Below are 17,152 nucleotides of genomic sequence, written 5' to 3'. Positions count from 1 at the left end.
GTGTTTTGTTGTTTCATAAATTGTTTTTACGTGTTTTTAATTATGTAAAAATTATTCTAATGATTATATGGTAGCATACATGTATGTATTGATTGGTGACATAAGAGACATACATATAGACTCCAATTGGGTAAATGGGTTGTTTGGGTTGCCCACGAAAATATGTCGACGAGGGTCCATCTTCCAAATTAGGTACAAGAATCGGGTCAAAACATAACATAAACTGACGTAGAATTCTGCCCAAAATCAAAAGAAACAAAAAAGGGAAGTATTAAAAACTTGTGTATCATGGATTCTTTCTTTAAGAATATAAACTTAGTAACTTGAGCACCAAAACTGCTGCCCCAAGTTTTGCGCACCAATGCAAACAATATAGTTGTGAGTTTTTCTTTTTCCCATTTTTCCTTTTGGGTAATCCTACTCTTTATTTATTTTATTTTATTTATGGTTTAGAATACGTTTAGAATACTATTTTCCATTCAAAATATTTTGAAAAAGAAATGGCTTTTTATATATGATGGATGAGATCATTTAAATATATGTGAGACACCGTTGCTTGATCTATGACATGATTTTTGTGTGCTTCCATCATCTTCTTACAGTTTCAGTGACCTATTCCCTAGATTTGGATGTCCGTCTCATGTTGTCGGTGGAACCTATAGATGGGCAAGCATGGATTACCATACAGTTGGGCCCACACCATGTCATGGGATTTGTATGTTGCACATTCAGAGGAGAGCCTTAGACTGATGCAATGGTATGCAGCTCGTGGGATGGATCCACCAAGAAGCTTTTCATGGAAATAAGGCTGGGGTTGCGATGTGGAGATTTTGGCAATCATTGCTTTTGCTTCTTTAGTTTATGGTTTACATCATTTAGTTTGTACTGCTGATGTTATTGTATCAAAGTACATTAGAACTGTTTGTATCTGTCATTAACTCGTTATATGTTTCTAAATTTGTAGGATAGTATTATGAAATCTATCTTTTCAGCGATTTTTATAGAAGATAGCTGATGCCTTACGTCTAGAGCCTTTAAATAGCCTGTATGCTGAAAATCATATGAAAAAACATACTATTTGGTGTCAAAAGCACCTGTAGAGATAAGCTGAGGAAGATCCCTGGTTTCAGCCAGGTTTCCCTAGATCTTGATCAGATCCCAGGTTGGTCTAAACCAGGCTCAAAACCAATATTCTGAACCATGGTTCAGGTTGAGATTGGGGTCCAGGGGCCTGAAGAGGGAAAAGTGAGGTGTAAGAGGGGCTGGGAGGTGGTAGGGCCTGCACGAGTGGTATGAGACAAGGAATGAAGGGGGGGGGGGGAAGAGTATGGATCACGAAGGTGAAAAGGGAGACCTTGTGTGGAGGTGCAAAGGTGTTGGTAGAGAGTAAGGCATAGCAGGTTTGGGAGGTTGCCTGATGTCCAGGCACCTGTAGGGGAATGCCAGCAGGTGTGGAGTTGGCAATGTCTGGACCGTAATTCACAATAGGGAAAGGAGGTTCTCAGGAACCACAGCGCCAGGATCACTGACAGGCAAAGCCATTTAAAGTCCCATAGTTTCTGATCTAAGGACCAGCAAAGCATCACTGGAGAGAGCAATAGCAGAGTAGTAGCAGTGGCAGGCTTCAGTTATACAAAACAGCCTTCCAACCAATCAAATCAGCTTCAGGATGGGCTATGCCCTTACATGGACAGCCGGGGACTGGTTGGCCTTGATGAATGTAGTTAATACTGTTACAGTCCGATATCAATAAATGTAGGGTAGGAGGGCTATGCCCTATTTGGAGGGTTGCCGTGGGCTGGTTGGCCTTGGCGAATGTAGTTAATACTGTTGCACTCCTATATCAGTAAACATAGTTTGTTGACTCCTGTTACTAGGATTCTCATTGGTTTTCACTAAACTTCAATACTCTCTTACTGTGGCCTACTTGAATTATTATTTGTCTGCATGAGATAATAAGTTTGAGATGTTATGCAGAAAGAGGAAATGTGTGATGTTTAAGTTTTACATGTGTAGTTATTGCCAACTGCTGTTGAGGTTGCCAAGTAGGCTTTGAAAGTATCCATGAGCATTGATCATTGTGTTCAATTGATTGAATGTTTTGGGTCTTATTAATTTTAAACGATCAGTGATAATATGGCATAGGCTGCAATGTTTCCAGATTGTATTTTGTGCCTTGAAAAGGTTGTGACCCTCTTTTTCTGGTTTTCCTTCTACCCAGGTAATCCACTATGAGCTTCCCAATGATCCAGAAACTTTTGTTCATCGCTCTGGTCGAACAGGGCGTGCCGGAAAGGAAGGTAGTGTTATTCTGATGTTTACTAGTAGCCAGCGGCCCAGCGCAGAATTGTCAAATCCCTTGAACGTGCTGTGGGCTGCAGTTTTGAGTTTATCGGTCCACCAGCAATGAAAGAAATTTTAAAGTCTTCTGCTGAGCAAGTTGTAGCTACTCTCAATGGGCTCCATCCAGAATCTGTAAGGTTCTTTGTCCCGATGGCACACAAGTTGATCGAAGAGCAAGGAGCAGGTGCACTAGCGGCAGCGCTGGCACACTTGAGTGGTTTTTCCCAACCCCCTTCATCTAGGTCTCACATTACTCTTGAGAAGGTTAGTGATAGACCATCAATCTTTACCTTTTCCATTTTAGAAACTACATCTCTTCTATCTTTGCTTTGGCATCATATTTGGTCATCAGAACAATCTTTATTTCTGGGTAATAATCAGGAAGTTGCATCTCAGAATAGAAAACAGGATAAAATGAGGTGGTTATTTGTACTCTAGTTCTTAGTTGAGAATCTTTCTCTTTGAACCAAAGATTGGTTGGGAAAATTCTTTGAGAATTATGTATAGAAAGTATATAATTGTAAATGGGTTTCCATGACTAAGATTCTTCCTGGCATAGTTGATATTTTCCCTTCTTTGGAAGCTTTCTCCATATATTTTCTGTGGGCACAACATCACTATCTTCAATTATAAATTTGCCTAAACTACTTAAAAATAATCCCAGAATATGTAACTGAAAAAGAGATTTGAGAAAGGAGATGGCTGTAAGCTTGATAGTCAACGTTGTGTTGAGACTTTGAATGTGTATTTTATGCGATAGGAGACAGTGGAGGCACGAATGGGACTGCAAAGTGTCTAGCATGTGGTATGCTGGTCCTTGGCTTTCCCCATGTTGGTCTTGCTTGGACATGTTATGGTGGTTCTTACTCTTGATTGTAGGCTACAGTGGAGGCAAGGTTTGAAAATCTTGTTTCATCACTGGGTCTCAGTGGAGTTGGGTCCACCGCGATGTTGAGGTTTTGGCCAAAATCTGCCAGGTGTTTCAATGTTCGTGGGGTTTATGAATATTTCGGTCTGGTTCTTCCTGGATAGCTTATTTTAAGGCCCTATAAATACATATTCACATTTAAAATGACTAGTCACTAAACCCAACCCACAATGGTCTTTTGGAATTTGGATTCACGCTCACGAAATTGAATGTATTTTCACATGCTTAAACATGATTGAAGTATAAATTGACATAAATAATAAGCAATTCCAATTGCTGGGGTAAGGTTGTGTAGGAAAACTGCTCCCCCCGCGACTCTGCTTATGTGGAAGTCTTTGACTATCGTTTTGCCCATTAATAAGCAATTTCAATTGATAATGCAGTAAAACTCTAAAGCTATATATGCATAACACACAACTGAAACATATGTGCACATGCATCATCAGTAGTCAATTATCAAATACAACCCATGTACAAACGATGCAACAGTAAACAATTTACATGATAAGTGTGATTCATAGGAAATATGAAACCATAGAAATTCCTCCAAGGTATAGACTAATAGAACCTGCTATGTTGGCTATTCCTACTGTAAATCCATCATGTGCATTATGCTTTGATTGCGACACATGAATCCTATGTCATAGATTTCAAAGAGAACCAAACATAATCTGACAAATATGGACATGTATTTTGAATCATCAACGTTTTGAAGGTAACACATCCTAGGATATGGATCACTAAACTATGATGTGCTAACCCTAGTACTCACCGATCCACCATTATAAGAACCATATGGTGCTACTGCTGCCGGGAGCATGTATGGGTTTGGTGGTGGTGTACACGGTAGTATAAACATCTCATAGGAAAATGCAGATCCAATATCGCCATACTATGGAGCAGGCATATCCTTCCCATCCCAATCTATTAACCATATGGTTGAAATATGATTCTCTCAGCTCTGAGGGGTGCTATCTTGAACTACCATCATCAATAAAATATGGGGCACACCAGTACCCACTCGATCCGGTGTCCCTCTTGGTAATACTCAATCCACCAATAGAGCCAAGTAATGTATCAATGCCCATCATATCAGTCTGTCTCCCAGGCTAGACCTAGCCATGAGGCCCTCTCGAGTAACCAATACTTGAAGAGGTCTTGTAACAAGGTGATCCACTATGTTCTTCATCCTGTGTGGCATGTTTATACTATGATTCCCCGGTGCTGATAAGGCTGTCCGTATCTGGCAGTTGGAACACATAATGCTCTTGAAGGCCATCATAGTCTCTACCTCCACCATCACTTCCACCACTACTAGCATCACCTTCACTACTAGCATCCTCTCTTAACTTCAGAACCACCATGAATCTTAAGTTTGACACTGACTGGGAGCTTGGGTTTCATCCAGATCCTGTTCCTGACTTGAAGGTTGAGCCTGATTCTATACCTTCACAGTCCCCATCACCACCATCACCACCTTAGGAAATGGACCAATCCTTGTCATCTGCAGTAGCAGCAGACCCACCTGTAGCCTGGGATGGTATAGCTGATGCATTGTGTGCATATACCTGGCCCCCAATAGCCATGAGCCATCAACATTGACACTGGCATCCTCAGCTATGACAAGGTAAGGCCTCCCTCCATGCTGATCCAAAAGTGACTCACCTTTGTCCCTCACCCTACAATAGGGTCTCTGTCATCCAATTCCACATACAAAACATCGGCAAGATTGATGGCATCCCTATTCCCATTTCCCTCTATACCCCATGTGTATGTTCTGCATCTTCTACCTCAAATTATATGCAGATACACTAGGTCATTAAGGTGTTGGAAACCCAATCTGTTTTGCCTCTTTGAATGGGTCAACAAAAAGGTGCTTCCGTTCCTTCCATATCCAGATGTGGAACATGTCTGATATAGGACCTTGATTGCTACTCATATTAAATTCTCTAATATCCCACCATTCAGATGCATTATTATAATTAAAACGATTCAGTTATCAGATTATTCTACATTTCAAATATCATTATATTCATAATGCTAATTAAAAAACATTACAGGTTAGTATCAGGGTCACCACATGTCCGGCCTTGTGCTACAGCTTCTGTTCCAAATTTTCCATTTGCGTCCCTGAAATTCTCCATCTACAACCATTTCTAATAATGGTTAGGTTGTTCACATTTCTAATTTCTTTCAAGTGAAACTCCTGACTGACTAACCTTAGTGTTGCTTATAAACCAAAGGACGCTATTAGGTTCCAACTTTGCAGCCACTTACTTCACTGGTTCCCTTAGATCTATGTATCACTGCTTCTATTAGATCTATGTTCAACCCAGGTTTATGGTTGTATTGGGTCTTGGGTTCAAATAATATGCTGCAAAATTAGAAATCCATTACATATTTTCATTGCCAATTTGTCAATTAGTATCATGTGAGGTTGATTGTGTAAATAACTATTACTTACTACCTTTATGCTGTGGATGCATGAGTTGTGTCCAATGGTCATCAATGATCTTCAAGAAAGTTTTGATGCCTTTAGGATTTATGTTGTAAATATTTTCCTTCATCAAGTCAATAGCAGCATGCCGGTATACAAATGTTGCATGGGGCCCCTTCAAAGCATAGTCCACCAGACTTAGAACCTATATCACTCCAACATTTTCACCACATTACCCCACTATCTCCAAAATTCATTGGATGAAATGGTAGTCTGTACTTGTCTACTCCCTTAGTTCTAGACTCTCCATTCAAACTAAAGATAGCTTCGAGTCCAAATTAATTACTCTTGGAGCTCCTCAATGCAATGTAGTTAGTGGTGAATCTAGTTGATGTAACCATGATTTTAAGGTTAGGAGATGTGTGATTGTTTGCCTAAAATTAGGTTAGCCTAGAGTCCTTTCCCTTGGGAACCAGCAAATTAAATAACTAAACTTAGGAATGGGAGATTTTAACAATCTTGATTGGGTGGTTAATTTTGGGAAAATTTAGGGTTTTGGGATAAGATTGGGAGTAACAAAAATCTAAATGGGTTGTAGGAGTTGAGAAGAATATGAGTTTAGGGTTTAAGAAGGGAATATGGGGTGTGCTAGGGTTTTATTGAGGTGATATAGGATGAATTAGGGTTTTGGGAAGATCCAAGGGACAAGTTAAGATTTAGCTAATTTAATATGGGTTGGTCTTGAGATGCCCAGAATTACCCTGGTGCTAAAACGGAAGTCTACACTCTACAGTTGGATATGGGAAGGTTTAGGGATGTTTTTGGGTTGATTCTTAGGTGTAGGAATGATTCTTGGGTAGATTTCTTGGGATCTTGCCTTCTTGATCTTTCTTTCTTCTTTCTTTCTTTTCTTTTCTGTTTTGCTGCTGCCACATGATCCAAAGGGAAGGAGAGGGCAAAAGGGGGACGAAGAGAAGGGGAGGGATGCCACAGGGTGTAGGAGGGTTTCTTGGTCGTTGCACAAGAAGATAGGAGGGTGGGGGTAGCTGTCAAGGGCTGGGGGGGGGTAAGGAGGGGTGAATTTACTTGGTTAGGGCTGGACTGTTGCTGTGATTGTTGAACTGCTGTAGGAAATGCAAGAACCTTGAAGAACTTGAAGACGATGATGTCTAAAACCTGTTGTGGCCCTCCCAAGAAGACCACAAATCAATTCCCTTAAATTTCATATTCTTGTATTCAATTCAACATGTTTTCCAATGAGAAAGAGTGGGCTATATATAGCCTTACAATTGGAGGAAAAGACTTAGACTCAACTAGGGAATCCTTTATAGACTAGGATCCCCTTTACAACTCAATAAATGACAACCACAAATAAAGGAAAGTAACTTGCAAAATAGCAACTAATCATCCTAAAGGAATCTTAATTTAAAATAGATTCCAATTGGGACTCCAACTCACCCTAACTGGGACTCAAAATACTAGTAGGGTTAGGCCAGCCCACTAGGTGCGCCACTTTGGTTTAAGTTTAGGGCCCGAATGACTGGATGCAGAATTGAAGACATATTTACGAAAGAAGAAGCCCATTGGGTTAAGCCCATCAAAGGCCTAAAGTTGTCACCTGAATCAGCCCATGACTTTCATGGGGTAGGGCTGTTTTAGTGGGTTAAAGTTAGCCCACATATGTTGAACTTCATAGTCTAGACCTAAGCTAAGTCTAGTTTTTAGAAAGTCAATAAAATGGGCTTTAGTTTGAAAATAAGAGAACTCATTGTCAAAGGAGTTCTCCTTTGTCAAGAGTTAGGTAGTAGTTGAGTCATTAATAGGTAGGTGGTGTTAGCTAGTGGTTGGATGTTGCTATTAATGTTTATGTCTCTTTAGAATGCTATATAAAGAGACTTATGTAAGTGGTGAAAACACAACTTATGAATTGAAATCAAATTGCTTGCTAGCATTCCTCCTCTTTGGAGAACCCTTGTGTTTGATCAAGGTAGGTTGGTGTTCGATCCAATCGATCCACCTTGCGGTGTGAAGCCCGGGTGTTACTTTGTTGTCCTTATTGTTCTCTTAATTCTCTTATATTGTTCCATCCATTCTTCTTTATAGCATACTGCTGTTTTGAAGACCTAGTTAGTCATTGTTCTTAAACCAATATCCTTGTTCTACCACTTCAGTTTTCAGCCTTCCATTATATCTGAATTTTATCTATCTTAAGTCTATCAAATCTGAAGATTGATTCCCTGTGAAAAGTCCTATTTGGCTACTGTTTTGATCATTCAAATACAGTACTACATTATTTGGTATCAGAGCCATGACAGGGAGTGAAAATTCTGGACCATCCAGTCCAACTAATCCTATGGCAGCAATGATGGAGATGGTTCAACAACTGAGCAACCAAATCACTCCAACCGAAGCAAATGGGAGGGTTCTCGAAATGGAGGCGGTTGCTGCCTCTCTCATGTTCCTCACCCTCCACTTGGTGAAGAATTCCATCCAGCTCATTCTGAGCCAATTTTCCTGTCAGAATATGGGGAGAGGACCCCAAAGGATTCCGTTGTGCAACCAACTTTTGAGGAGCACCTACGGAGTTATTTTGCTGGAGAACAACCTACATTCAATAAGCATGTTGGTGACTCTCACGGGGTTAGCTTGAACTCAAAGAATACTCGGTAGCATGATCCTCAAGTCTTTTATGATTGGTTGGCGCGTTGGATGACTATTTTGATTGGTATGAACTCTCGGAGGTACGAAAGATGAAATTAGCACGTACCGCTAGTTGGAGCTGCCGTGAATGGTGGAGAACTGCAATATGAATTGGAAGATCGTGGTGAGCTCCTACTACGTGGGAGGAAATGAGGAAGACGAGAGAAAAGTACTTGTCATCTACTTTTCGATTGCGACTACAAGACAAGTTAAATTCTCTTCGCAAGGGAACTTGTCGGTTGCAGAATATATGGAACAATTTGACTCTCTTTCTTCTCGTCGAATTCGAGAGGGAGTCCAAATCTTGTCACGTTTGATTGGGTTTACGGCCTGAAATCAATAGGGCCATTGGCGTTGTGGATGTAGAGAACGTGGGGATTGTTTTGAAAGGCCCTACGTGCGGAAGATTATTGGCATCCAACAACAAAGGTTTGGATACCAGCCGGGGAGGCTAGGCGAAATTTTCCAGCACCAAAACCTACAACAACAACCCCTACTCAACCCACATTTCCTACCCGCAAGATAAGGGCAGGCTCCTATGACTAGTGGCAGCCAAGCACATGTTTTCACCGTCAGAGGTTGGACATTATGCTAAATATTGCCCACACCGTCAAAAGATTAATGCTGTTGTTGAGATGAAGTCAGCAGAGGAAGAAGATCCGATCTATTCCATACCCGCTCGATGATGGCGACTATGCGGAGCTGCATATGATGAGGATGATGCTAATGAGGTGATGCTTATGGCATTCATATAGTAGCCGATCTTGGTGGTGAAACCAAAGGAGAGGATGGCGGGCTATTGTATCTTCTACAGCCATATGAAGTCGGAGATAATACCGCTTTGGTGATAGTTGAGTGGGAGCTGTGTCACGTTACTTCAACACCTTTGCGAGAGCAACTTAGGTGGAAGCACCCTCACCATATCGGGTATCCTTGCTGAATGGGATACTGGAGGTAAATCAGCGGTGTTCCGTACCCCGAGCTCCATCGATATGAGGAAGAGGTATGGTGTGATGTAATCCCTATGCATCTTCTGATGTTCTGTTTGGTCGACCATGGATGTATGATAATGATGTTATGGTCGGGGGAAGAACCAATGTGTATTCAAGTTCAAGGACTTCCTGTCCTCCACCCCCAATGTCCCGCTGAAATGCGTCCGGAGGTCCTTGAGGACCAACCAAAGGGGACCAATGAGCACAGTTGTTGTCCATACCGAAAAGAGCTGCTGGTTGTTCCTCCAAGGAGTTCATTCACACTAGCCATGATACGGGGCTGGTATTGGCTCTTGTTACGGGTAGTCACGCCTCCACCTCGAGGTGACATTCCCTCCACCCATCAAGAGTTACTTTCTGATTTTTCTGATGTGGTTCCTATGGTTGAGTTACCTCCTTGCGCGATATTCAACATGCCATTGATTTGGTCCGGGTTCGGTGTTACCAAACCTACCGGCTTATCGCCTTAGCCCACGAGCACAATGAACTCAAGATGGTGAATGAGTTGCTACATAAAGGATTCATTCAAGAAGCTTAAGTCCATGTGTTGTACCAGCTTCGACTCGAGGATGGCTCATGGGCATGTGTGTGACGGAGGCAATCAACAAGATTACGGTCAAGTATGGTTTCCTATCCGGGCTTGATGACATGTTGGACATGCTATCCGGGGCTAGATCTTTTCTAAATTGGATCTTAGTGGCTATCATCGATTCGTATTCGGCTTGGAGATGAGTGGACTTCCTTAGACCAAGGATGGACTATTCAATGGAAGTCATGCCTTTTGGTCCACGAATGCACCTAGTACATTCATGAGGGTGATGACACGTACTCCGTCCTTTTATTGGTCGATTTTTGGTCGTATACTTTGATGATATATTGATCTACAGAAGCATCCGATGATCACATTGATCATCTACGGAAGTCTCTGAGAGTGCTTGCCATGAGAGCTATACATCAATCTCAAGTGCTCCTTTATGCTGCCAAAGGTTGTGTTCCTTGGTTTTATTGTCTCATCACGGGGTTGAAGCTGATCCGAGAGATACGTGTATACGATTGGGCTACACCAAAGACAATCACCGAGGTTCGTAGTTTTCATGGACTTGCATCGTTTTCGGAGATTCATTGGAACTTTAGTGCGGTCATGGCACCTATTCTGAGTGTTTGAAGCAAGGCAGGTGAGTTCAGTGGACACAGGGCAACCAAAGCCTTTCATCTTATCAGCAGATGACGAGGCTCCAATACTTGCGGATTTTGCTGTATATTTGAGGTAGCACTGATGCCTCCTATTGGTCTGGAGGTGTATTGATGCGGGGCACCCTATCGCTTTTCGCGAGCTCTGATGCCGCGCGCTATTCGACATATGATCTGGAGCTCTTGCTTGTTGTCCGGTGTTACGCATTGGAGACATTATCTCATCGGAAGGTTCATTCTCTATACCGATCATGAGGCGTTGAGTATCTCATTCGAGTCATGCACGGACGCTATGGGTTGCTTATCTCGAGTTTGTGTTGATGAAGTCAGGCGGAGGAGAATCGGTGGTGTGCATTGGAGTACTTACTCTTAGACATTCTCGCTGCTTACATTGATCGGATCGTGATGGTATGCATCCCAGATTTCAACATGCTTACAAGGAGTTACAAGGCAAGCAACATCATAAATACTCACTTCACGATGGGTATTTGTTTTTGGGAACTCGGTTATGCATTCCAAATTCTTCCCTCGACATCACATCATCGGGAGCTGTGGGGAGGTTTGGGAGGTCACTTTGGCGGATAGACTATCATCAAGTTACCGATCGGTATTATTGGCCCCATATTGCAAGGATGTTGATCATGTAATCAAAGATGCATCCTTGCTAGCCGGGAACCAGCAAATCGGTCTGTACTCACCATTACCGTTCCTCTGCTCCTTGGATTGTATTAGTATGGATTTCGTACTTGGGCTACCCTCCACAAAAGGCGATCCACTCCATCTGGTTGTGGTTGCCGATTCTCAAAGATGGCTCATTTTATACCATGTCGAAGACCTTTGATGCATCTCACATTGCAAAGATATTCTTTAAGGAGGTTGTACGACTACATGGGCTACCAAGTAGCATTGTCTCGGATCGTGACGTCAAGTTCACGAGCTACTTTGGAAGACATTGTGGCTGAAAAGTAACACAAAGTTACGGTTTTCAACCGCATTCCATCCACAAACGACGGCGACAGTGGTGAATCGAAGCTTGGGAAACTTATCGAGGTGTTTGGTTCGTGACTATGAGAAGACATGGCCGTCCATACTCGACATAGCTGAGTTTGCTTACAACGCTCGGTTAATCGTACGACAGTCGTACTCCTTTTGAGATTCTACTGGAGTTCAACCCGACGGCCTATAGACCTCATTCCATTACCACCACAAGCACGCGTGAGTATTGAGGCTGACGAGTTTCTCGCGCCATATCACGAGGGTACATGCTGATGTTCGCCGAAGAATAGCTCTCAACAATGATGTCTACAAGGCTACGAGAGATCATCATCGACGATATGTGGAGTTTCAACCGGGAGACATGGTGATGGTTCGTGTCAACCCAGAAAGGTTCCAACATGGGGTCAACAACAAACTCCATCCAAAGAAGATGGGTCCATACAAGGTGCTGAAACGCATTGGACCAAATGCTTATGTACTCGAGCTAACAGAAGAAATGAACATAAGCAATGTCTTCAACGTGGCTGACTTACATCTTTATGTAGGACACCACTCTGATGATGGAGACACTGAACAAATGTTGAGGCTGCCCCAACTCAAGCCACCAATCACTGACATCATTGAAGAGGTTTTGGATGACTCTTACAAAACCACTCGTCGTGGCATTGGATACCATGCTTTCCTCGTCAAATGGAAGAATCGTCCACGACATGATAGTACTTGGATTCATGCTGATGATTTCAAGAAACTCGATCCTGATTTGTATGAAAGTTACATGTCCTTCGTTCATTCGTCGGAGGCGAATGTTGTCGCCGGGAGAGTTGATGCGAATTGAAGACATATTTACGAAAGAAGAAGCCCATTGGGTTAGGCCCATCAAAGGCCTAAAGTTGTCACCTGAATCAGCCCATGACTTTCATGGGGTAGGGCTGTTTTAGTGGGTTAAAGTTAGCCCACATATGTTGAACTTCATAGTCTAGACCTAAGCTAAGTCTAGTTTTTAGAAAGTCAATAAAATGGGCTTTAGTTTGAAAATAAGAGAACTCATTGTCAAAGGAGTTCTCCTTTGTCAAGAGTTAGGTAGTAGTTGAGTCATTAATAGGTAGGTGGTGTTAGCTAGTGGTTGGATGTTGCTATTAATGTTTATGTCTCTTTAGAATGCTATATAAAGAGACTTATGTAAGTGGTGAAAACACAACTTATGAATTGAAATCAAATTGCTTGCTAGCATTCCTCCTCTTTGGAGAACCCTTGTGTTTGATCAAGGTAGGTTGGTGTTCGATCCACGATCCACCTTGCGGTGTGAAGCCCGGGTGTTACTTTGTTGTCCTTATTGTTCTCTTAATTCTCTTATATTGTTCCATCCATTCTTCTTTATAGCATACTGCTGTTTTGAAGACCTAGTTAGTCATTGTTCTTAAACCAATATCCTTGTTCTACCACTTCAGTTTTCAGCCTTCCATTATATCTGAATTTTATCTATCTTAAGTCTATCAAATCGAAGATTGATTCCCCTGTGAAAAGTCCTATTTGGCTACTGTTTTGAAAAAAACAGGTTCGGGTGGGGGGTGGGGGGGGGGGGGGGGGGGGGGTCCCCCTTTTGGGGGGGGGCCCCCCGGGGAGGGGGGGCGGGGTGGGGGGGGGGGGGGGGTGGGGTGGGGGGGGGGGGGGGCTCTCTTGTGGTGGGGGGGGGGGGGGGGGGGAGGAGCGGGGGAAAGAATGGTGTATCCCTCCTATGGACAGTACTCTGGCTGATGTCGCTGATGTGGACATCCCTTTTTTGTGCTTTTCTGTACCATTCCTCCTGATTTCTTCAATCAGTTTCAGTGAACTTCTGGGAGTGATGGAGTTGTTGGTGTTGCCTGACTTGATGCTTTCGTGGAAAAAATAATTGGCTCAACACCTCTGACATCTCTTTCCAATTGTTGGGATTAGTGCCTTCATACATCATTTGCCTCCTTGTGTAGTTCCACTGTTCACAGGCATATCCTATATGCGAACCCCATCTTGCCATTCTCTGAATATTAATGTCGATCAAAATACATGTCTAGATTATACAACTACTCATAAAATTTTTGAAAATCATGGACACCATCATAAGCTTCTGTCTTCTAACTAGTACATCTCTGGAGGACTTTGTGGTTTGCCGTATTCCTCTGTAGATTCGATGATGAAACTAGAAGTAGTCTTTAGTTGGTTCCTCCATGTCTATTGCTTCATCTATAATGACTAGAGACTCCTAGAGAGGTGCTGGAACTGCAGCTCTGATGCCACTGATGTAAACCCGAATCTAGGGCTAGGGGCAATTTGGGAACCCTAGATTTTAGGGTTGCCCAGGAATTCCAGCAAAAAGGGATTGGTGTTTCAGGCTAGAGCTTTAAATAACCCTGCTGGAACTTGAAATCAGTTCTGAGCTTCACTGTGATTTGAGTTCCAGATCTGAAATTTGAACTAAAGGTCAAAATTAAGGTTAGGGTAGGTTCAGCCAGGTTTGGTTTGGATCTGTCTTTGCTGGTTCTGCAAATTCAAAACTGGGTTTCAAGCATTTGGAAGGATTAAGAAGGCCTGGTAATCTGGTATATCTAATTAGGGTTTTTAGAAGTCTTGAATCTCTGCAGAATTCTTCCAAGGTAGAAGAAGTGCAGAAATTTTCTGGGTTAATGGAATTGGGCTGATTGAGGAAAATAACTTTAGGGCAATCATAGGGGAAGTGAAAAGGGAACTAGAGGGGCTGGGGAAGTGGTTTCCCAAGGGGTGGGGTTGCTGCTATCACAGGGAACAAGGGGGAAAGGGGGAGGGCTACGGTTGCTATGGGAAGGGGTAGGTCTGCTGAACTAGAAGGGGAAGGGAGAGGGGGTAAGTGCGATGGGGTTGGGGTCATTTTTAGGTTAAGCAAGAGAGGGAGGGGCTGGAACGGATTGCAATAGAGGGGAGAGGTTGTACTTACTTGGGGAGGCTTTAGGTTGTTGGTGAAGCTTGAAAAAGGAGAAGAATTTTCAAAATTGCACAAAAACACTGGGACAATCCAGCCGCAGGCCTCCCACCTAAAGACACCCTCGACTTCATCTTTATTCAACTCAAATCTTACCCCCCCCACCCCCCCCTCCCCCCCCCTCCCGCCGCTTCCCGGCCCTTTTCTTGCGGGGGCTCTCTTTCTTGGGAGAACCGATCAGAAGAGCGTGGTTGGGGGTGGCGATCCAACATCTGAGGAGAGGCACTTGTGGATCTATCACAATTGGCGGCATTTTCTTGGATGGGTTCGCCCGGGTGTGGTTTCGCGGAGACAACCACATCGTTGGAGATCCAACCTTGGGTATCGAATGGGTGTCCTCGGAATCAGCATCACCAAACATGGAGCAAAAGATGAAGATGGATTGGTGAGTACCTCCGGACCAGTGGAGGAGCAATATTCCTATTCGGTGCGGTGGCTAGCCCCCGCGTTGCGTGGCCATTCTATTCCGGGAGCGATGGAGTATTGGGTTTTGGGGTTGGTTCGGTTCACCTCAACCGGTTCGTCGGTTTGATCCAATCCCTAGAGCCGTTGTGTTTTGGGCCTTATCGGTTATGTTTCGTCTCCTTAAGGCCCAACCCCCCAGGGCCCTGCCCCAGACCCCCTGGGTCCCCACTCCATTAAACCCCGGGAGTTTTGTTTTCACCTGGGACAGGTGCTGTTGGGGGGGTATTGTGGTCCCGTATCCTCTCACTCGCGGAGCATCCCTAATTCTGGGAGGAACGTTGGCTTTGAGAGTCCTTTGTTTCCTTTTTGATTAGTTGAGGTCTTTCTTCGTTCTTTGGTCCTTTCTTCTTACTTTGAGGTCCTTTCTGGGTGTTCGTTTTTTTGTGGCGTTTGCATATGGGGGACGTGGTGGGGATTGTGTTTTGGGTTGTTGGGCCCCGGGGTGGGGGGTGCCCGACCTGTTATCTTGTTTTTCTCTTCTGTATGTTTTTGGGTTTTTGGGTTTTAACAAATCTTAATTAACTCAAAAGTCAAAACTGAAAATTACATTGGACTAGTGAGCTATTTATAGCCTTTAAAAGTGACTCTGACTTGGGTTGGGATTCCCTAATAGATAAGAATCTCAACTCTTGATCAAAACACTCAAAATAGAATTGAATTACTACAAGACCTCATCCCTAGGTTTGGAATCTACTAAACACACATGCTTAATTAAACTTTAAATTAACTTGAAAAGCACATGCTAATTAATTAAACTTCGGACTCAAACAAATGACTCCCAATCAAAATAAAACTCTTAAATTACTCACAAACCAGGACTAACTAACCAGAGAAAAGTAGAAAAGGACTCCACAAAAATAGCTGGCCCTATTTCTAGCCAAATAGGACTCGAACCAGGGCTGGATTATGACCAAAAATACTCCCTCTGTTGGTTCGGCCCTGGGGCTTGCCTCAAACTGCTAGTGGGCCTAGGCCAACTTCCCACCCTTCTTGTGGTTACATCACCTTGCCTTGTCAACAACACATTGCACAATCTTGATTTTTCCAATGTCTTTTAACACGAGGTCAATGCAGTGGACAGCATGGTGTCCAAAAAGAGGTATTTCTTGTGGTCCATTAACTTCTCCCCAGCCTTTTTAATGTTACTACCATTGTCCATTACAATGTGGATGACATTTTGCACCCCAACATCATTCACCTCTTTGAGGAGCCTATAGATGTATTTTGCATCCTTCACTTCTTTGGATGCGTCAACCGATTTCAAGAATAAAGTCCCTCATAGTAAAGCATAAAGTTGATGATGGAACCTTTTGTCAGGCAGGTCCAACCATCACACATTATGGTACCATAACTGATGCAGACTAACACCGAATTGGTCTATCTTCCTTTGAATCAACCTAGGGTTGATAGATATAGGTTTTGGGTTTTGTTTAAAATGTTTGCCTGACTTAAGTTATAAGGTTAGAATAGTCTTATGTTTTATTTCAGGATTAAGAGTCTATGTAAGTCTAGGCTAGTTAGCTTCTATTTTCCTAGTTTAAATCAATTTCTAAGCCCTAATTTTCAGTAGGACTTCTTAGGTAAGGATATAAATAAGCCCGATCTAACCACGCTCAGCAAGTATAGGGCACTCCCATAATTTGGGCCCAGCTCAGCAAGTATAGGGCACCCCCTTGGGGCCAAAGTAGTCTATTTAGTTTCCTCATGCTGTTAGGTGTTAGAATCTACTTTTATTTTCTTAATTGAGTTAATAGTTAGAGTCCTGATGTAATTAGGATTCCTAGTTGGATTCCAATTTCAAGTAGGATTCCTTGTTAAAGTTGATCTCATATTTTGCAAGTTGTCTGTGTTTAGGACTCATTCAGTGTCTAGGTGTACTAGGGGATTCTAATCCAAATAGGATTCCTTAGTTGAGTCCAAGTAGCTTTCCCTAGTTGAGTCCAAGTGGGGTTTTCTTTGTTGAATCCTAGTTTAGAAGTTAAGTCTAGGTGTACTAGGGAATTCTAATCCAAATAGGATTCCTTAGTTAAGTCCAAGTGGGGTTTCTTTGTTGAGTTCTAGTTATTTTCCTCCTTCAATATAATAAAGTTATAAATAGCCCCTCATAC

General features: G+C 42.8%; 1 protein-coding gene across 3 annotated transcripts in view; it reads left to right on the top strand.

The window, feature by feature from the left end:
- Positions 1 to 17,152, top strand: part of LOC149019761 (DEAD-box ATP-dependent RNA helicase 3B, chloroplastic-like) — a 44,848-nt gene that overhangs the window by 3,403 nt on the left and 24,293 nt on the right. For all 3 annotated transcript variants that reach the window (XM_089153737.1, XM_089153735.1, XM_089153736.1), the window contains one exon: positions 2,222 to 2,607. In XM_089153737.1, coding sequence (XP_089009863.1) covers positions 2,407 to 2,607 — 201 coding nt within the window. In that variant the 5' untranslated portion in view covers positions 2,222 to 2,406. The remainder of the gene's footprint in view (positions 1 to 2,221; positions 2,608 to 17,152) is intronic.

This window comes from Hakea prostrata, chromosome 4, assembly GCF_041222555.1.
Source record: "Hakea prostrata isolate BN-2017 chromosome 4, UWA_Hpros_2, whole genome shotgun sequence".
NCBI lineage: Eukaryota > Viridiplantae > Streptophyta > Magnoliopsida > Proteales > Proteaceae > Hakea > Hakea prostrata.
The sequence above is the reverse complement of the archived record's forward strand: the minus strand, read 5'-3'. Positions and strand labels throughout refer to the sequence as shown.